Here is a 19,844-nt window from a genome sequence, read left to right on the forward strand (position 1 = left end):
GTGGAGGCTCCTGCGGGCCGCGGGATCAGCTGCCTCGCAGCTGGCACGCCCCGGGTGGGGCGGGCCTCGCGGCGCTGACGGTGAAAAGGCGTCGGTGGAAGAGGCGGTGCCTCTCGGCCGCGGCGCCTCACGGGATCTCGCCGATGTTGGCACAGTCCCGGCTGCCGAGCTTTCTTCTCCTACTCCCCCGGCTGCGCTCACTCGCTCCCGGCCTCGCCATGAGCTCCGCCACCGGCACCGTCACCGTCCAGCAGCCCCTCAACTACCGCGCGGGCGCCCGCGTCCACCCCGCCGACGGCGGGCAGCTGGAGGAGGTGTTCGAGCCGGCCACAGGTACCGGGGGAACGCCGCGCCCAGGGGCAGGGAGAGCCTGTGTGCCTGCAGGGCCTGGTGTCCTCGGCTTTCCCTCAGGTCACCTGGGTGCCACCTGTGCGGGTGTCCTGCACGCCCTGCTGCTCCTGAGCCACCCTGCTGTAGTGGCTGCGCTCTGCTTACAGCGTTTGCCCATCATCACTCTTTACTGTAGAAATCAGCTCTCAATCAGACACAAAATGCAGTGATGGCAGATTTTGGCAAAACCCCACGATTTAAATCTCTCTAAAATTATATAATTATAGTTATCGGTATGTAGTGTTCAGCAAAATCACTCCAAGTGTTTAACCATCCTGAGGAATGTGTAACGAGAGTCCTGAAGAGGGTGGTAGAAGTGTAACAAACTCAACTGGGAAACCCAGGAATTTTGTAACAACTGGAGCTAATTAGTTACCAGAACACGACTGTGGAGAATGGCCGCTCTTTTAATTCAGACCACCTGAATTGCAGCACTTCTTCTATGGCTGATTACAAATCAGTGGGTTTCAGTGGGAGCCATCGGTGAAACTCTGTGCCTGGTATAGGTGGCTTGACTGAAGTATGTGGGGTTTGGTGCAAGATAAACTGCGTTCTGGGCCCCTTTTCTGAGACTTCCATCTCATTTATTCCTTGTTTAAAACGTGCCCAGGTCGTGTGCTGTGCAAGCTGCCCTGCTCTGGAGAGAAGGAAGTTGATCTGGCTGTGCAGAGTGCAAAGGCTGCCTTTAAAATATGGAGTCAAATGTCGGGCATGGAGCGATGCCGGGTGATGCTGGAGGCTGCCAGAATTATTCGGGTATGTTGTGGGGGAGAGGGTTAGTTCTGTCTCTGAGCTTCCTTGTGGGTTATTGTTGCTCTTGGGGGCTTCAGCAGGACTTCCAGAGTTCCAGGAGTTGCTCAGGAGTTAAAACCCACCTTTGGCCAGAAGAGAAGCTGCCTCAGGTAGGGCTTTGCTCTTATCACTGGAGTCAGCACCCATGCATGCAGCTTTGGTCTTATCACTGGATTCAAGGCCAGTGTGTGCTTTCTCAGCTTAATTCTGTTAGAAGACATAAAACTGAAGCCATCCAGTTGACATATTGCAGGGTTTGTGATTCTTTTAACAGCTCCAAAGATTAAATTTCACTGCACACAGTTTCAAAGCTGAAATTGCATAAGTGGCATTGCTGAACTTTTGGCTTGTCAGAGGCTGTTGTTACATGACTGGAATGTGTCCTGGCAATAAGAGAAAGTAGCAATACTGGTTTTTATCTATCACATAATACACATGGGGGAGGATACACATAAGTGAGCTTTAACACAGACTCCTTATTGAGATAACAGGTGCTTGGGCATCAGAGTTAATCTCCATCAAGGCACAGATCTGTAAGAACCCAGACCTCCTTTCCCCAGTGTGAATCAGTCATGAGAAAACTTTTCTTTATGCCAAACTTCTGCTTTTGCCAGACTTCCAGAGCAGGGTAATATTTCTGCCTGGGAGCTGGTCTGTTAAAGGATGCTTCCCAGCTGAATTGCTTTGTCCCTTTTCCCTGGCCTCTGGTTCCATCCTCATCTTGATATTTGCTCTTCCCAGTTTAGTTCTGCGAATTCTAATCATTGTTTGCCAGCTGGCTTCTAAGTTCATGTTTGTTCATCTTTTAGATAAACAGGGATGTTAAACAAGACTGGACCAGCAGTGAACCCCAGAGGCTTTCCCTTTGACATTTCCCTGCACTCAGTCATCATGGGGAAATCGATAAACAGCAGTTGGAAATGTCTCCCTTTTGGAGATGACCGTTTCTCATGGCAGGATCTTGTTTGGGACTTGTGTGCTTGGGAAGTGGCTGTCTTGTGGAGTTCTGCTCTGGGCTTCTCTAACGTTGTTTCTGTCCTGTGCCTCTCACAGGAGCAGAGAGAGGAAATTGCCACCATGGAGACCATCAACAATGGGAAATCCATCTTTGAAGCCAGAGCGGACATAGACATATCCTGGCAGTGCCTGGAGTATTACGCAGGGCTGGCAGGATCTCTGGCAGGTGAGGATGTTACTGGAGTTTGCTTTTTGCTCTCTGTCCCACATTTGCTGGTAACTCCAATGGCACAAAACCATCTTTGCTGCTGATTTCTCTAAGAGGTGGACCATTCCTTTTCCTGAAGACGTTGGAAGGATTTTGAGAGGTCTCCACCCAATGCTGCCATGATCTGTGGGCACTCACACCCTCTGTGAGCTTTCTGGGGTAAAACTGTGTCTCCGTTCCCAGGCAGAGCCAGATATGACCCCTGGTGGCTCTGATCAGACAGGAAGGGGCTTTGCTCTTTTCTACCTTCTGGCTGTTTCTTTGCAGGTGAACACGTCCAGCTTCCTGGGGGATCCTTTGGGTACACTCGGAGAGAACCGCTTGGGGTGTGTGTTGGGATTGGAGCCTGGAATTACCCTTTCCAGATTGCCTGCTGGAAGTCTGGCCCGGCCTTGGCTTGCGGTAATGGAGACTTTCTGCCCGCACAAGTGTCTCTTCAAAGCCAAGTGATCCTGTGGGGGAGAGTGGTTTGCAGGATGAAATCGACGATTACCTTGAAGTGTTGAAGGATAAGCAGAATGTCCAGGCTGTTACTCTGGCAGAAAGGGAAGGGAAATGAAAGGAGGAACATATCATATGTCAAGAGGTTAGGAGTGCATCAGGAAAAGCTTTGCTTTTTTGGTAGCTTGGTTTTTACCAGATGGGGAAGGTCTCTGGAAATCTCTGCAGGGCAAGACCAGCAGCTCCATCTCCCCCAGCCCTCTCCCCAGCAAGAAGGGCATCCTTTTGCTAGTTGCAGTGATCAGCTGAAAGTGTTTCCCTCTCTCCTGGGGGAAACATCTGGGATCTGTTGAGACAAACTCACTGTGTGGGGTGGGGATTATTTTTGTTTCTTCCCTGAAGCAGTTTGGGTGTTAACCTCACCTTGCCTGTGTCCTTAGGCAATGCAATGGTCTTCAAGCCTTCACCCTTCACCCCCATTTCTGTGGTGAGGTTGGCAGAGATCTTCACAGAGGCCGGAGTGCCCAAGGGGCTCTTCAACGTGGTGCAGGGTGGGGCAGCCACGGGCCAGTTCCTCTGCCAGCATCCAGATGTGGCCAAAATCTCTTTCACTGGCAGTGTGCCAACTGGCATGAAGGTAAAGGCACCTTGAAACAAAGGGTCTGTAGTTAATACCTCCTTGAGCTTTTCTGCATGAAGCTTGTAGAGGTGGGGTGCAAGTCAGCATTTTTGGGGCCGAGCATGGAGCTTGCAGTACGTACAGGGTCATGCTGGGGATCCAGTTAACCTGCCGGGCATGGGCTTGGGAGAGAAACCCCTTGGTCAGCTTCACTTGCTTAGCCCCTAGTTACAGTGAAGTCCCTGAGCTGCTCAGGTGGATGTTGATATCAGGAGGACAGTACACAGAACAGCAGCACTGGGAAAATGTGTTTCTGGCTGCAATAGAGCACTAAAGCTGCATGCAACCTACTGTTTCTAAGCAAGAGAATAGTTCCTGTGAGTTTCTCACCCTTAATTTATTATTCCAAAATTAAAAAAAGACTTTTGGAAATAAATTCTGAGTTGAAGGAAGGGAAATGTTGTCCCTTGAATGCTCCCTACATGTGTGTACCTGTTGGGTGCAATGACAACAGATGCAGCTACAGCCGCCTGCAGCTTACACTGAGCACAAGACTTCCTGCAAATGCTACTCCAGGTTTTTTTGGTTTTATCCATGAAAAAAAAAAAACCCAAACCCTCTGACGCTGTCCTCAGTCTGAACTAAGCACATATAGGAAACCCAGCTTGCCCTTCATGCTGCTTCTCTTGTTGGTGAATGGTCCTGCAGGAACTCTCCTTTTTGGGACTCTTGCCTCTCCCCACCAGCCTCCCCTTGGCCAGTGGGTCACTTATCTCTTCTGTCCTTGTTCCACTCAGATCATGGAGATGGCAGCTAAAGGGATCAAGCCAGTCACCCTGGAGCTGGGGGGCAAATCCCCCCTTATCATCTTTTCGGACTCTGATCTGGATAATGCTGTGAAGGGAGCTCTCATGGCTAACTTCCTTACTCAGGGTGAGGTGTGTGTCTGTGGGGCAGGAGTGCTCCTTCCCAGGGAGGCAGGGTGTTGTCAGGATTGGGCCTGACCTCATATAGTGAGGGATGCCCTGAAGCTCCCATCTTGCCACACCCTTCCCTGTGCAGTGTCAGAAGGGATGCCCTTGCAGGAGCCAGTGCAGGGTGTCCCAGCAGTGTTGCCTTAGCCAGTGCCCTGTCCTTCCCAGACATGGAGTCTCTCTGACACCCAGTACCCAGCTCAGCACAGCTGCTCCTGTGCCCTGAGCACCAGTCTGGCACTCATAGGTCAGGGGAAGCCATGCTGGTGTCCCTTGGAGGGGCAGCAGGTTACAGCCTGGTGTGCTGAGTCTGAGAACAGGGTTCTGTCCTTCCCAAGTTTGGGATATGCACATGTACTGCAGGTTTTGTGTAATCCTGTTGGCAAATTTGCTCAGCCGGGTCATTTCTGGGAATTCAGAAGTCAGTTCAAGGTCTCTGCTACTGGTGACCTGATGCGTTTTTGCCACCTGGTGGCATCAGAACCAGTGTCCAGCAAGGACTGTTCAGTGCAGTCACAGCCCCAGGGTAATCTTGTGTTCCTTGTCCCCAGGGACAAGTTAGCTGTTGTAGCAGCTGTGGAGGGGCTTTTCCAAGAGCCTCTGGAGCAGGACCCAAGCAGGGAAGGACTGTGGAGTGCTGTGTTTCCTATTCTCAGCTGCCTGTCCTGTGTCCTAGGTGTGCTGCAATGGCACCCGAGTGTTCGTGGAGAGGAAGATCCTGGATACCTTCACAAAGGAGGTGGTGAAATGCACCCAGAAAATCAAAATTGGAGACCCTCTTCTGGAAGACACACGGATGGGAGCCCTCATCAACCTGCCCCACCTGAATCGTGTGCAGGGCTTTATCAAGCAGGCGAAGGAGCAGGTGAGATTGTGATGCTGCCTTGTGACTGCCCTGAAATGTCTCTGTTGTTAGACAAACACACTGCCAGCTGCTTTTGTGCCCTGTGCCTTCCCAGTTAAGCTGGGTTTTTTGGTTGTTTTTGAATTACTCAATGGGTGTTTTGGACCACTAGATACATAAGTCTGTGGGATCTGATGGGATGCATCCCAGGGTCCAGAGAGAATTGGCTGATGTAGTTGCTCAGCCATTCTCCATGGTACTTGAAAAGTCCTGGCAGTCAGGTGAAGTCCCTAGTGACTGGAAAAGGAAAAACACTTCACCCATTTTCAAAAAGGGTGGACAGGAGGACCCTGAGAATTACAGACCTGTCAGCCTCACCTCTGTGACTGTGGGAAGATCATGGAACTGATCCTCCTAGAAGTTGTGTTAAGGCACATGGAGGACAGGGAGGTGATTTGAGCCAAGTACAAGGTGCTGCACCTGGGTCAGAGCAACCCCTGGTATCAATCCAGGCTGGGGGATGAGCGGATGAAGCAGCCTTGCCAGGAAGGGCTTGGGAGTGCTGGTGGATGAGAGGCTGGACATGCCCCATCCGTGTGTGCTGGCACCCAGAAACCACCCATGTCCTGGGCTGCATCCAAAGCAGTGTGGGCAGCAGGTGAAGGGGAATTCTTTCTGCCCCTCTGACATGCTCTGGTGAGACCCCACTTCAAGTACTGCAACCAGCTCTGGAATCCCCTCAGCACAGGAAAAATGCACCTCACTGTGAGGAAAGGCTGAGACTTGGGGTAGTTCAGCCTGAAAAGGAGAAGGCTCTGGGGACACCTGATGGCAGCATTTCAGTAAAAGGGGCTTATGAGAAAGATAGGGACAAACTTCTTAGCACGGTCTGTTGGCAACCAGCAAGACATATTCGTGCATAGAACTGCTATTAAAAAGAATAACCCTGAAAAATGCATCCCAAGCTTGGGAGATGGAGAGGTGGTGGAATTCAAAATTATACAAGGTAGAAAAGGGTTACAAGCATCGCAGGTCACTGGGCCTGATGGTGTTCCTGTAAAAGGCAGTATATATGCAAAAAATCGTAGTCATGTTAGACAATATCTCCATTGTAAGTCCCCCCTACAGTCTCCCTTTCCTAATCCCACCTTTCCCTTTTACCCTATGTCCTATTACCCCCAGTGTATTCCCAATCCGTTTTTTCATCCATGGTTTTCCTCACAAAACCATGCTTTTGCCAATTGTTTCCCCAAAAATCCCTTTCCAATGCCGAGTGGGGGATGAAAAGGGGGAGGGAAGAAGTTAAACCCTCTCCTGCCTCAGTTTCCCCACAAAGCATGCTCAGAGAGTTCTGTCTCCCTTCTGTCAGCCCTAAGATGTTCCAGAGAATCTGTTTAGACATTTAAAGGCTCAGGAGGGTGGCTTGTTTTGTTTTGAAACTGTTCTTGTTATGTTTATCCAGTTGTTTTCATTCTCCTTTTATTAAAATAAAACGGGTGAGGTGTTGGGGTCCCTCCCCCGCCGTGTAGCCCTGGGAGAGGGGCCCTGAGGGCACAGACACGGGGTTTCCCTGCCCCTGCTCAGCCTCGTTCCCGTTGGTTGGTTTGTGTTCCCTGCGCGGGCAGAAGGACCCTTGGTCCCGTGACTGGAACAGTTCCTGGGCAGAGCTCCGGCCATGCGGCTGGAGAAATAAACATCTCTCTGAAACAGCTATCAAGAATCTGTCTGTCCATATATATTTCCTTTCCACGGGACTCCTGGTTTGGTATATGTATGTTGCAGGATCCCCACTGCAACAGGGGCTTATGAGAAAGATAGGGACAAACTTCTTAGCACGGTCTGTTGGGATAGGCTAAGGGCCAGCCAGAGCTGTGGCAGCTAAGCAGGATGCTCCTGGATGTGCCTGCATCCCTTCCTCTCCTGGCTCTTTTCCAGGGGGCAGAGGTGCTGTGTGGTGGGGACCCATATGTGCCAGATGACCCGAAGCTGAAGAACGGCTACTACATGCGCCCCTGTGTGTTAGGTATGATCCATCTCACTCATGGTACCATGGCTGTTGTGGAATTTCTCCTGAGAATGCTGAGTTCAGTGTAACCTGGCTCTGTGATGTCCCCAGTGTGGACTGGCACTTGGATGGGGGCACTAGAGAGAGCTGAGGCTTCCAAGAACTGCATCCAGGGAAATCTGCTGTTGGGGGGCCTGACAGGAATGATGCAGTCGGTGCTTTTGAGATGCAGGGTGTGCCTGGCTGTTCTGCAGGGAGGCCGTGCAGTGCTGGGTGCTGTCTCCAAGGCTGTGTGGGCTGCTGAATGCACAGGCTGTGCTGCTGCTCTTCCTCCTGAAGCACTTGTGCTCTGCCATGCTTCCAGGGAACTGCAAGGATGACATGACGTGTGTGAAGGAAGAGATCTTTGGGCCTGTCATGGCCATCCTGCCATTTGACACGGAGGAAGAGGTTGTGGAGAGAGCCAATGCCACCAAATTTGGCCTGGCAGGTGGTGTCTTCACCAGGTATGACTGGGCAGTGTTGTGAAATCATTTTAGGGAGGGCAAATACTGTGGTGATTTGCTGCTCCTCTTGCAGTGCCTTAGCATGCGCATGGGTATCCTCTTCCAGAAAAGCTGAAGCAGGTGATTTCCAAAAGGGAAAATTGTAAATGACTGCACATCTCCCAGTTTTTCCTGAAGTGTTGGGTGGGCCCAGCTGTCCTTTGGGGTCCTCCCAGCCTGGCTTGGCCTGCTGCCTGCATCTCCAGGATGCACCAGGAGCCTGCTGTGCTGCTGTTGGCTACTTGCCCCACTCTGCATTGCTGGTGTCCTTGTCCTGCCCTCCCAAACTGAATGCAGTTGGAGTGTCCTTGGGAGCTGGAGCCACCTCCTTCAAGCAGGCAAAGAGAGAGTAGGGCAGGTTGGACTTCAAAAACCAGTGTGGCCTGCTGGCCTTTCTCCAGTGGATATTACCAGGCAGGGAAGGAGGGGATCCAGCTGAATTGCCGTTTTCCTGCAGGGATATCCAGAAGGCTCACAGGGTAGTGGCTGCTCTTAAGGCCGGGATGTGCTTCATCAACAACTACAACGTCAGCCCTGTGGAGCTGCCTTTTGGAGGATACAAGTTCTCAGGTGAGCTCTGTGTGACCTCCCCCAGTACATGCCAGCTACAGGAGCTGTGAGTGGCCCCTGGCACTGCCTGGAGCTGTGTCCTCACTCCAGCTCTTCCCTGCAGGATTTGGCAGGGAGAACGGCCGGGCAGCCATCGAGTACTACTCGCAGTTGAAGACGGTGTGCGTGGAGATGGGTGATGTGGAGTCTGCATTTTAGTGGCTCTGGGGCCTGCGCAGGGGAGCATCAGGCAGCTCTTCCCTGCCAGCCAGAGATGTGGATCATGTACACAGCAATAAAGTACCCTACAGTCGTCAGTGCCCAGGGGGAAGCAGAGCTGGAGCAGCATTTAGCCACCCTGCTCCTGCAAGGGGGGGATGTACACACAGGGCTCAGCTCTCACCAGTCTGGTGGACAATGGGAAGCTCAGAGCAGGAGGCACCAATCTGGCTTTTGGCAGCAGCTCCTGCAGCCACAGAGGTTTTACCAGAGGCTTGTTAGTGGCCCAGGCCAGGGCCAGGCTTCCCACGCTGTGTGCCTTGATTCCCATTGCCTTCCACCTTCCATCAACTTCAGTTCTGGCTTCTTAACAGGTAGGACCCCACTCAATACACATATAAGCTCTTAGACACATTGACATCCTGTAGCTATAGACCCTCTCTATTCTATGACTACATAAAAGCCTTAACTGTAGCATTGTTTATTCCCTCTAGACCCTTGGTTACTGCAAATTTTGTTTTTTTCTATCTGTACCTTACTTACAAGTGGGACAAAACATTGTGGGGAGAGTTGGCTGATGCTGCCTGGGCCAGGCATGGCCCTGAGAATCACCTCCATACAAGAGTGGTGGCAAGCTCCAGCACAGAATAGTGAAAGCTATCTCACTTTTTTCCTGTAAGTTTACTGTTCTTTATAAACATGATGAAGCAACAACTTTAAATGTTTGTCTCTTTCTAGCAATTAAATAAATACTAACTCTGGAACATCTTCTCAGAGTGACATGAATTGATGGGTCCAGAAATGGGGCTGCTGCTGTATGGGTTAAATGAGATGCAAGGTGGCTTTTTGATCACCAAAATCATAAAAGCTAGAAAGAACACCCCTGCCTGACAGACAGATTTCTGTAGTCCTACAAAACCAGAGTAGTTCTAGCGTTCTGCAGAGCTTCTTAAGAAAACCCTCTGTAACTTTAGAATGAAAATACAGAATTGACAACTTCCTTTTATTGAGTAAGAAAAGGGAAAAAACACAGGAAGCCAAGTGTTCTAAAAGAAAACAAGAAAATTCCCTTTAGCTTCTCAGCACTCCCGGTGGCAGACCCAGCCTAGGTGCTGGCAGGCCGAATACACACCCGTGCCCACCAGCCCAAGGAGTGCCACGGAGCCAAGGGCCCCTCTCCTTCGGTTTTTGGGATCTGGAAAAAAAGGCAGGATTTGTCAGTTCACTGAAAGCCCACCCTGGAAACTGAAGAGGGAGCAGGAACTAAAGGTAAATCCCCAGGGGCAAACCAGCAGGCACCAGCTCAGGCCTCTTAGGTTAGGCATCCCTATTGGATGAGAGCTCTTCCCAACAGCAGGAAGAGCATGCTGCAGTGTTGGGCAGCCTGCAGACCTGCACCCTTTCCTCCACGCCTGACTGGGAGCAAAGAGTCTTGAGGTCACTGTAGAAGATCTGAGCTTCCAAGCACCCTCTGTGTGCGGCAGGGTACAGACCTACCTCCTGTATAGTAGCCATAGGCATAAAGGAGTCTCCCAACGATCCAGGCGACACCAAGCCCTGTGGCAACCCGCTGCAGAGAAAGGAGAAGCATTAAAGGCTTTGGAGGCTTGAGCAAAGTTGTGCAGGCAACCAGGTGCTGAATCTCATTTCAGCCTTGACCAGTTAGTGAGCCAGAGCAAGGGCCAGGATTGTGGAGGCAGCTGCTGCTCCAAGCCCTGCTCCACTGCCTCCACCAGGTGTTCCAAACTTCCACCTTGACTCTTAATTAAGAGCTTGCTCCAATGTGGCTCCCATTTGCCAGATGTGCCTATGCTGCTTCCTTCCTTCTTGGAAAAGGAGTCTGTCTTCAGGAAGGACCTAATTTGTCTTTTGATGGCAAAGATAAAGCTACTGGATTTGGCCTCTCCCATGTGCCTGCCTCCTCCCAAGTTGTCTGCATCTTTCAGTTAAAAATAATCTAGGCTTTTGTTGACCTCCTTTGGCAGGGCTTGGAAAAACTGGGCTGGAGGGATCCTTCCCACTCAGTAACTGGAGGCTGCAAATGCTTTGCTTTGTCTAACAAGGCACCTTTAGGGGAAGGAAAGGGCTCTAATAGCTGAAACAGCAGTAATGAGTTCATTACTTGTGGTTCTCCTGCAGAGGACATTCTACAGCTAAATTTCCAGAAGGGGCACTGCTGTTAAGTGTGACATGGCTACTGAAGGGGCTGTCTTGGCCTCCTGCCCCCCACCCTTTCCAGGTAAGGGAGCCAGAGCAGAGATCTGCATCACTTACCGGGTGATAGAGTCCACCAGTGCCTAAAAAGAACAGGAAGGCAGGGTAGACTTCCAATCTGAAAATAAAAGTGAAGAGGTTGTGTTTGTGCTCACGTTGCTTACAAAGAGGAAAATCCAGAAGGGCAGAGGCTGCAAACAACCCGTGCCAAGGGCATTTTGGGCTCTTTACAAGTCTCTGTGCTCAATGCTGTGGCTGAGGAAAGAAGGGATCTGAGCACACACAGAGTTTTAGGACCTTCCTCCCAGCCTGTGCCTCTCTCCCAGGTCACCCACCCACTCTTTCCATTTTGTTCCCTAAGCCACTCTAAACATTCCCCAGAAGTTGTGCCTCCCAGCACCCTCTGATGTGCTTTGCAGCCTGTCCACAGGAGCTGGGTGGACTTTGGCCTCTCCCCAGGGAGACATGGGCAGCACACCAGATCAGCACCTTCTGGAAACAACATTCCTCATGTCTTAAGATCTACCCATGGAAGCAAGTTGCTGAGAACTGGGATGGCTTCACACCACCATCCCATAGTTTAAGACAGCGGAAAGAGCCAGCATGGCCTTACTGCTAAGCATCAAAGCAATGGCAGCAGCACCTCTGGGGCTGTGGGCCCTGCTCCTCAGCCCTGTGTGTTCCAAGGCCCCTGTTCAAAGATGTCACTTACGTGTTCTGGTGTGCGCGCTGGATGCAGTTGAATATCTGCCCGTGTTCAGGGTCTGTGCTGTACATGGTTGGATACTGCCAAAAAATAAACCAGCAGCAAAGCATCAGCAAGTGTGACCTGCAGCTCCTTTTCCCAGGAGTGCGGGGCTGTCCGAGTGCTTGCAAGACCAACCTGCAGTGACAGGTTAGAGCCTGTCCCTGCCCTGGGGCCCACAAAAGCCGTGTTCAAGGTCACCGCCTTCCTGGAGCTGCTGCCTGGCTGCAGAGACCTCCCCAGGCCTCAAATCCAGCACCACATGCACTGGGTACATTTGCTCCAGTCTTGACTTGATGCAGCAGGAATGGGATCACCCCAACAGGCAGCTGGAACTGTCCTTGTGCCCACCCCTTCTTGTCACTTCTGTCAGTGAAGTGGTGAAAGAGCAGTGGCTGAAGCCAAGTGGCACAGCAGCCTCTGCATGCCACGGCCCTGACTCACAACTGTCCCCACCCAGCCCAGAGCTCTGCCTGGCTTAAAGGCTCCCCAATGCATGCTGAGGGAAGGTCACTTGAAAGACTTCTTGTGACTCACACGTGCTCCCCCTGAGTTTGAGAAACACTCCTGTCACTTTTGTGCCACTATGATCCCTTCCCGCCAGTGCTGCATCAAGTCTTACTTGCAAGGCAAAAGGGCCAAGCAGTTTCTTGCCCATCAGTGCTGCCAAGCTCAAAGCCACATGCTTTCAGCTTGGTGCCAAGCACCTGACGTCCCAAATTCTGAGCTCTGTTATGCTTTCTGGAGAGCCATGGCAGCTCCATCCCTTCTGCATCTGTGTGGTGGGACAGGAAACATCAGCAGGTCACCCCAAACTGAGCAAGGTGTCACCTAGATTGTCAGCAGACTGGCTCCAACCTTGCCATCCCCTCAGCCTGAGCACTCACCTCCACGCTGTATTTCTTGCGGGCCTTGCCCACCTTAATGGCAAGGTGCATGACCAGGATGAAGCTGGCGGCCCCGGTCAGCATGACATAGCCATACTCCTTGGAGAGAACAGCCATCGTGGTGCTGCCAGAGAAAGGGAGCCTGTGAATATTTTGGGGAAGTGGCAACACACAATATGCGTGCATGGAAGAGTTGCTGAGCTTGGACCCCAAGAGCTCCCAGAACAGGGACTGGCTGAAGGAAGAGAGAAATGGTGGCTGAGGGAATTTGTGCCTCCTGGAGCCTCCACAAACCAGGAGTTCTCTGCATAGTTCCTGTCAAGCAAGCCTTAAAATCACCTAAGCATTGGTGGGAAGTGGTGTCTGGAGAACCCTAGTCCAGCCTGGGCAGAAACTCATGGGCCTTTCCAGCCCCAGAGCTAGGGACCATCAAATGAAATCAGTTTATTTCCAGCCTGTTCCCTAAGAGGGATGTTTCTTCATGCAGTGGGAACCAGACCTGTGGAACTCCTTGCCAAGGGACATTGTGAATGCAGGCAGTTCTCATAAATTCAACAGGAAATTGGGCAAGTTCTGGGAATAAGAGGTAAGTTGGGAATTATAATAGAGCCTGGCTCAGAAATCCCCTGAGCTGGAAGGAGCTGGGCTACATGAATGATTAATTTGTACTGCTAAGGTCATCCTTATATAAAATACTAATAAAACCCACCACCACAGCAATGATAAGTGAACCTGTTGGGTAAAGAGCCACTGGCCAGATGACCGATGCTCAGCCCTGCAGCTCCCAGGAACCCTCTCAGAGTCATAAACTGGTGAACAGCTCCAACAACACACAGCTACTGGCATTTACAAACATCTGCACCAGTGGCCAGGGGACGCCAGGGCCTGTGTGGCTTTTATTTAATGGTTCTGTGCTCCCTCATGCAGGCCTGAGACAGAAGCATGGGGCAGAAGGTGCATCCTGCAGCCTCTGCCATGCTGCCCCACATTCCACGTTCTCCCTCTTTCCTGCTCCCCATCTGCCAGACCTGCCCCCATCAGCCAGCCCTGCTCTACACGAGCTCTCTGGCTCCCTCCAGGCTGCCAGAAAGCAAAGGGCCCTTCCCCACAACCATCTTGCACAACCCCGAACCTCAGACACCTGCCCGGGTGACCCTAGAAGGTGCTGCATGACAGAGCACAGCAGAGGACAGCAGAGACCTCCCTCCAGCACCAAGATAATTCTCCCAATCAAACCCCAGCTGGTGCCTGTCTCCAGATGGTGCCTCCACGATGTAGTGAGGTTTTGGTGTCTCCTGCACTGTCCCTCCAGCACAATCTGTCAGTGTGGGGAAAAACAGGCCACCTCATGGACCTGATGTAAAGTCTTCCTATTGCAGCAGTGCCAGCACCCCTCACAAGGGATCTTTGGGGACTAGAAGGTTTTAGTTCTCATCTGCAATGGGATTATCATCAATGGAGTGAGGTGAGGACAACAGCTGGCTTTGTCCACCAGGAAGTGTGGCAAACAACTATCAGTAAGAATACTAAAACCCTGAAGTAATGAAGAAAAGTCAGCTGCATGCACCTGTAATTGAGGTTAGCACCTGACAGGTGACACACTGAAAACAGAACATGTAGAGCATGTTGGTGGTCACACTTCCCCCTTCAAATTACAAGGTTGTTGGATAACCAGGCATTTTATCTTCTAGCACTGATCTGGGGGTTTATTTTGGGAGCAAAGAGCACTGCAAAGCATTAAACTGGGTTTGTCATAAAACTGCTACTCTTACACTACATATAAAAGTGTACCTCAAGCCTTTGCTCTCGTAATTTGGAGCGATATAAAGCACTCCAAAGCCACCAGGACTCTCGCGGTCGTTTCCGGATTGTGGTGCCTGGAGCGTTTCAGTAACCTTTGCCCGCAGCTGCAAGGGTTTTGCTGACAGGCACCGTCACGGTGCAGAAAACTCAGTTTCTACCTTTCACACTGCGATGTTTCCGGCAGGAGCCACAGACACGAGATTTTGGAGCATGACGCAGCACAGAGAGGCAGCAGAAAAAGGGTCCTTCCCAACTCTGCCACAGTACTGCAGGTACTATGAGTCAGCAAAGCGCATTAAGGCTCCTAACAGTCCCACGCGTGGATTCGGACTGGATTACCCGATGTAAACTCAGCCTTTCGAGCCAGCAGAGCCCTTTGTCGCCCCGTATCCCCGTTCGCTCCCAGGGCTGAGCCCTCCCCAGCCAGGCGGGGCCAGGCTCCGCCGGAGCTTCCCGTGCGGGGGACAGGCTGAGCCCCGCGCCCTGCTCGTCCCGCAGCCCCCTTCCCCCGGAGCATCCCCGACTTGGAGATGTCCACAGCGCTTCCTCCATTTTTCCATCGGGACAACCTGAGTAACCATGCCCTGGCAGCATCCCCCTGCCCCCCGGCCCCGCTCCCGAAGGGACGAGCTGGGGTGCCCGGCCCGCACTCACCCTCAGCACAGCGCGGAGCAGCCCAGGAGCTGCGGGACGGAGCCGGGCAGGGGGACGGAGCCGGGGGCGGCCGCGGGGCCGTCCCGCCCGCAGGCGGGGCCGAGGCACGGCCAGGCGCGATCAGTCTCACTGCTGCGAGAGAAGAGTGGGATAGGGATTCATGTGGATCTGCGAAGGGATTTGGCACGCCGGTGTGCCCCAGCAGCTCTGCCTGTGTCCCCAGCATACAGACATCCTCACCGTTTTTCCCATGCCCTTTTTGCCATACCAATTATAGCTAAGAGCTCTTAGCTTTGATTCGCAATCTACAGTTTAATGCCTCTAAGTTTGGTAATTCACACCGTGCTTGCTGAAATCTCCTGGTTTCCCCTGTTATCTCACCAGACCCTGCAGTGTCGGCTGAAGCAGCCAGTGTTGCACACGTGGAGTTGCTGTGCTGGGTCATGTAAGCAGATACTTCCCTTGGCAATTCCCAGCGCTAGTGGAAAGAAGGATCTTATGTTTCCCTGTAGATGCATCTTACATTTCCCTTGTAGATGCAACCCTGACGCTTTGGCATGGACACACAAGCCGTTTCCAAGAATATTTGGAGAGTGTGTAAGCAATATTTTTACTTTATAAAACATTCCAGTTTTAGGGTGATGTGACACAAAACCAGAGCTGGACTTTCCAGTGCAGTGAATGTTCATAAAACAGTGAAGGCACAGGTGGTCTGGCTGCAGGAGCACAGAGGGTTATTTTGCTGTCACCAGTGTAATGGGAAAGAAAGGAAGAACCAGTGGGATCCTGGGCTCCTAAAAATCCTGGTTTTAATCTCTTTGCCTTTCCACAGTAGAAAGTTCTTGGATTCCCTGGGGCTCCAGCTGTGTAGGCTGATCACAGTAAGCCCTGCTGGGTTTTTTGGCCAGGAAGTGCCTGGTGATGTCCTTGGCTACAGCACAGTGCCAGGGCCTTTCCCATATTTTAGTACCTTTTCAAGCCAGTCCTTATGTCCCTACTTTTCTGTGGTCTCAAGGTAGGGTGGAAGTGGAAGGGCCTGGCACTATGCACACCTCTCACACCTCCACAAAATTAATATTTTGCAATTGTCCTGAGTCCCAGTGACAGAAGACTGGGTAGAGCACAGCAAGTGAAACTGTAGCACAGATTACTTCCTTCTCTTGCAGTTTTATTTCACTTCAAAAAAACCCAACAAAAAAAACCCCCAACAACAACAAAACAAAAAACCTAGGGTGGGACAACATGTCAGAAATCAGGCAGGAAAGGCCTGCCTTTGGTTCCCACGGTGGGACTTCAGAAGGGCTGATCCTAAGTGGCTGTGTCTTCTTCCTCCGCCTCCTCCGCCGCCACCTCCGCCTCCTCCGCCGCCGCCTCCTCCGCCTCCTCCTCCTCCTCCTTCTCCTTTGAGGCGTGGACCTTGTAGGTGACACCACAGACGCCAGCCAGCCAGGCTGCCATGGTGCCAGCACAGAATATGCAGAAGCCAACAAGGCACAGAAAGACATAATCTTGCTTATACGGCTGGGTCAGGCAGCTGAAGTGGAGCTGTGCCTCCACTGCTGGCATCCTTAGGGCACGCAGGTCTGCTGGGGTGTAGCAGGTGAAATTGTCAGCATCTGCAGAGAGACAAGCAGAAGCAGGACTCTCTAGCCTGTATCATAATTTCATGAACAGGAGCCCTGGTAGAAAAATTATGTTAGTGCTTGCTAAAAGCCTGAAGAATATCTGCAGACTTCACGCTCCCCCCCCCCCCCCCCCATGGCTTGGGTAAAATCTGACAGCCAAACTCATGCCAAACCTGTGCTAAACCAGAATTCCCAGGTTGCCAGAATATTTTCTGCAGTGTTGGCTCCATAGGAAAATATTGCCTGCTGGATTATGCCACTGTGGCAAACTGCTGTCCCTGCCCTGCTCATCTCTGCTGATTGAACTATTTCACCTTCATATTAGAGCACCTGTGTTTGTTTTTTTTAAAAATCTCAAACACCTTCTGAAGTGATACAGCCTAAATCATGCTGGAATAATGAGGCTGCTGTGTGTTTGACAACGAGGGTGGTTTGCAGTTAGGCACAGCCTTACCTGGTGTGTGAGGGAAGCAGAAGCAACTCATCAGTGGTTCAGTTCCACTGAAATAACAACCATACCCTGTCATATTGCAATATCTGCAGTGATAAAACAGATCACTGTGGATATTGCAATATGATAGGGTGTGGTTGTTATTTCAACTATGTACTGTTGAAATATATGTTTCCCTTTCAGGTTAGTGAAGGATGAATGTGGTGGCTGTGGAAGCAGGGTGTGCCTTAGCCATGGCCCTCTCCTTCCTCTGCAGATTTTGAACCCTACAGACACGGTCACTGTGGTGGGCACAGGCTGGGCACTGCTTGATGGACAGGATGGAAGAGACTGAGGGAGAGGGAGCCACAGGCTGGGCACTGCTTGATGGACAGGACAGAATGGGAGTGGTGGAGGGGAACAAGGCATGGGGGGTTTATATTGCAGTTACACTGTATTGTATATGACTGAGTGGTAACGCTGCTGTGGTTGTTCATGCTATTCCTTCTCCTGGCCCTGTGTAAAACTGCAGAGCTTTTATCTCTCTGTTACCCAAATCTATCCAAACTTGGGCAGCTTTGTGTCAGCCCCCAGGCTGCACAGATCCAGCTGAGTTCAAAACTCTGGTGCACAGGCATTTCTGAAGGTCAGTAGCCTTTCTAAAGGCCAGGCTGGGGTCTGCTTGCTGCAGATTCCAGGGCTCTGTCCCAGTGTCCCTTTGGCCTGGAACAACTCTCAATTTAAGGCTGCCTTTCACATTCCTATCCTCCCCAACAGCCTGCAATGAGCTTCATTCTCCTGTTGCAGGGTTCAGTGGGTTATCTCTAATCTCACGGTTGCGAGCTGTGCTTTGTTCCACTGTTCCATAATTGCCTGTAACCTGTATGTGGAAAAAACCCCACTTTATTTCTATAAGTAGCTTACTATATCTAATAAAGACACTAAGATGTCTTTAATTAAATTCTGTCCTAACACCAGCTTCTGTTTGCCCTTCCTTTTTTTCCCCTTGGGCTCTTTTGTGGCCCTTTCTTATTCAGTGGACAGACGTTTTCAAGCTCTCACCATTGTGCCCTGCATTACTGAAACCAAGCTTTCTTTGTTCATGTGTGTTGTGCTGTGTCTCTTTCCAGTTTGGAACAACCAAGTTCATGTGCTGCAGCTGCAAAGCAAAACATTACCCTTAGGACCAGTGTTTCTATGGGAAAGGGAACTGGTGATTACCCTGCCTTGGCCTCTCCAAGGCTCAGTTATAGAATCTCTCAGTATGATGGGAAAGAGCTGATTTTGGGGTAGAGACAAGGCAGGAAATTCAGAACAATGATTTTCCCAGTGCACATCTCCCTGGAGCTGTGTTGGGCTCCTTGTTATTGGCATTACAGCCATGGGGTGCTGTGCAGGCACAGGGACACCTGAGGCGGGATCCAGGTGTTTTAGAGAAGCAGCAGTGTCCCAGCTACAGGTTACACCTCCCTGGCTACCCTGGGGATGTGAACAAGTGTGACCCTTCATGTGTGGAGTGTGTGTAACCCAGCTGTTCCCATCCCTGGTTTGTGTGACAGCAGAAAATGGGACCCACAACTGACATGCAGTGGCACAGCTCCATGAGCTGAACTTTTGGGAAAGAGAACAGAGGGCCCTCTCTGTTCCACACAGATCTGTGGGAGCAGGGAAGAGAGAGGTCCTGCTCACACAGCCCTCACCTGGAAAATGCACATTGCTCTCCATCATCCAGGTGATGAATTCCAAAAAGGAACAGTTGCAGTGCCACAGGTTGTCACTGAGTCCCAGAAGCCTCAGGCTGGGCAAGTCCCGGACAGTGCTGGTGTCCAGGAAGGTTAGGCCCGTCCGGCTCACATCCAGGTGCCTTAGCCAGGTGTTGTTGGCAAAAGCATCCTTCTTGATGGCCACAAGGTTGCGATTGTCTGAGATCTTCAGCACCACCAAGCTGAGGAGGTGGGAGAAGGTGCTGAAGGTGACCTGTGTGAGGTTGTTGAAGTTGAGGTCCAGATAGACAAGCTTGGCCAAGCCAGTGAAAGTGAAATCCAGGTCATCCCCCAAGAGATTCTTTCTGCAGTCCAGATAGACCAAATCAGCCAGGAAGCTCAATTCCACTGCTGGCAGGTATGAGACATTGTTTGCTGCCAGAATCAGCTGCGTGGTGTCCAGAGGGATGTCCACAGGGAACTCTTGCAACTGCTGTCCAGTGCAGTTCACCTCCAGGTACTGACAGCTACACCTGCTTGGGCAGTTGATCCCCTCTGATGCCATACCCAAAAGAAACATGAGGCTCAGGGACCATGGTCTACCTGAAGAAGACATGGTTTGAGACCTTCCAGGCCACTTAGCCCTTCTGGACTTCAAGCAGCCCTATGGAAGCTGCACTGCCCTCACAGCTATGCGGAGAAGCTGCAAGGCTGTGAGGAAGCACTTTGTGTCTGTGGTTCACCTGAGCTCTTGGCAGAGAGCCCAGCTGGAAACCGAGCCTGGCTTTTACATCAGCAAGTGTGGAACAGTGGCTGGAGCATCTCTGTCTCACACTCGGTGCCAGGTGACACCTCAGTGATGTCAGTGGCTTGCAGAAGCTGCCTGTTTTTGGGGACAGTGCCGTGTCCTTGCTGACCTGCTTCCAGCTGAGTGGAGGTGCGGGAAGCTGTGCGTGGCATGGGAGCATCAGAACTGTGTAGGGAGAGTGTGAACAGCCCAAATTTTGTCAGAAATGGTGTCACACTGCAAGAGGTGCTCACTGCTACTGGTTAGGCAAGAGTCCTGCGCAGTGTTGGGTTGGCATTGTCTCCTTTCTGGAGCTAGGAGGTTTTATCCCATCTGGAGTAGCGTGTCCAGGTCTGGGGACCTCGGCACAAGATGTGGAGATGTTGGAGCAAG

General features: G+C 51.5%; 3 protein-coding genes across 3 annotated transcripts; 1 reads left to right on the plus strand and 2 right to left on the minus strand.

Annotated features, from left to right (window-relative positions):
* Positions 1-96: 96 nt before the first annotated feature.
* On the plus strand, positions 97-9,371 carry ALDH9A1 (aldehyde dehydrogenase 9 family member A1). Its single transcript, XM_048312582.1, has 11 exons — positions 97-333; positions 1,001-1,146; positions 2,236-2,365; positions 2,675-2,809; positions 3,289-3,485; positions 4,265-4,405; positions 5,118-5,306; positions 7,221-7,308; positions 7,655-7,796; positions 8,293-8,405; positions 8,509-9,371. Exons 1-11 carry the CDS (start codon positions 144-146, stop codon positions 8,601-8,603), a joined length of 1,566 nt encoding a protein of 521 aa, XP_048168539.1. The 5' UTR covers positions 97-143; the 3' UTR covers positions 8,604-9,371.
* Positions 9,372-9,585: 214 nt separating this feature from the next.
* On the minus strand, positions 9,586-15,012 carry MGST3 (microsomal glutathione S-transferase 3). Its single transcript, XM_048312585.1, has 6 exons — positions 14,907-15,012; positions 12,450-12,573; positions 11,530-11,603; positions 10,878-10,935; positions 10,101-10,173; positions 9,586-9,798 (listed from the first exon to the last, which is right to left on the minus strand). Exons 2-6 carry the CDS (start codon positions 12,564-12,566, stop codon positions 9,683-9,685), a joined length of 438 nt encoding a protein of 145 aa, XP_048168542.1. The 5' UTR covers positions 12,567-12,573; positions 14,907-15,012; the 3' UTR covers positions 9,586-9,682.
* Positions 15,013-16,214: 1,202 nt separating this feature from the next.
* LRRC52 (leucine rich repeat containing 52) lies at positions 16,215-19,295 on the minus strand. The gene is made up of 2 exons (XM_048312927.1): positions 18,662-19,295; positions 16,215-16,522 (listed from the first exon to the last, which is right to left on the minus strand). Exons 1-2 carry the CDS (start codon positions 19,278-19,280, stop codon positions 16,215-16,217), a joined length of 927 nt encoding a protein of 308 aa, XP_048168884.1. The 5' UTR covers positions 19,281-19,295.
* Between the last annotated feature and the right edge of the window lie 549 nt (positions 19,296-19,844).

Source organism: Corvus hawaiiensis, chromosome 9, assembly GCF_020740725.1.
Source record: "Corvus hawaiiensis isolate bCorHaw1 chromosome 9, bCorHaw1.pri.cur, whole genome shotgun sequence".
NCBI classification, from domain to species: Eukaryota; Metazoa; Chordata; class Aves; order Passeriformes; family Corvidae; genus Corvus; species Corvus hawaiiensis.

Coding starts and splice junctions, on each gene's coding strand:
- LRRC52 (XM_048312927.1), bottom strand. CDS start 19,280: ATGTCTTCTTCAGGTAGACCATGGTCCCTGAGCCTCATGTTTCTTTTG. Junction 16,523..18,661: donor GAGCAATGTGCATTTTCCAG/GTGAGGGCTGTG, acceptor GTCTCTCTGCAG/ATGCTGACAATTTCACCTGC.
- MGST3 (XM_048312585.1), bottom strand. CDS start 12,566: ATGGCTGTTCTCTCCAAGGAGTATGGCTATGTCATGCTGACCGGGGCC. Junction 11,604..12,449: donor GCAAGAAATACAGCGTGGAG/GTGAGTGCTCAG, acceptor ATTTTTTGGCAG/TATCCAACCATGTACAGCAC. Junction 10,174..10,877: donor CTGGTGGACTCTATCACCCG/GTAAGTGATGCA, acceptor CTTTCTCTGCAG/CGGGTTGCCACAGGGCTTGG.
- ALDH9A1 (XM_048312582.1), top strand. CDS start 144: ATGTTGGCACAGTCCCGGCTGCCGAGCTTTCTTCTCCTACTCCCCCGG. Junction 3,486..4,264: donor GTGTGCCAACTGGCATGAAG/GTAAAGGCACCT, acceptor TGTTCCACTCAG/ATCATGGAGATGGCAGCTAA. Junction 5,307..7,220: donor TCAAGCAGGCGAAGGAGCAG/GTGAGATTGTGA, acceptor GCTCTTTTCCAG/GGGGCAGAGGTGCTGTGTGG.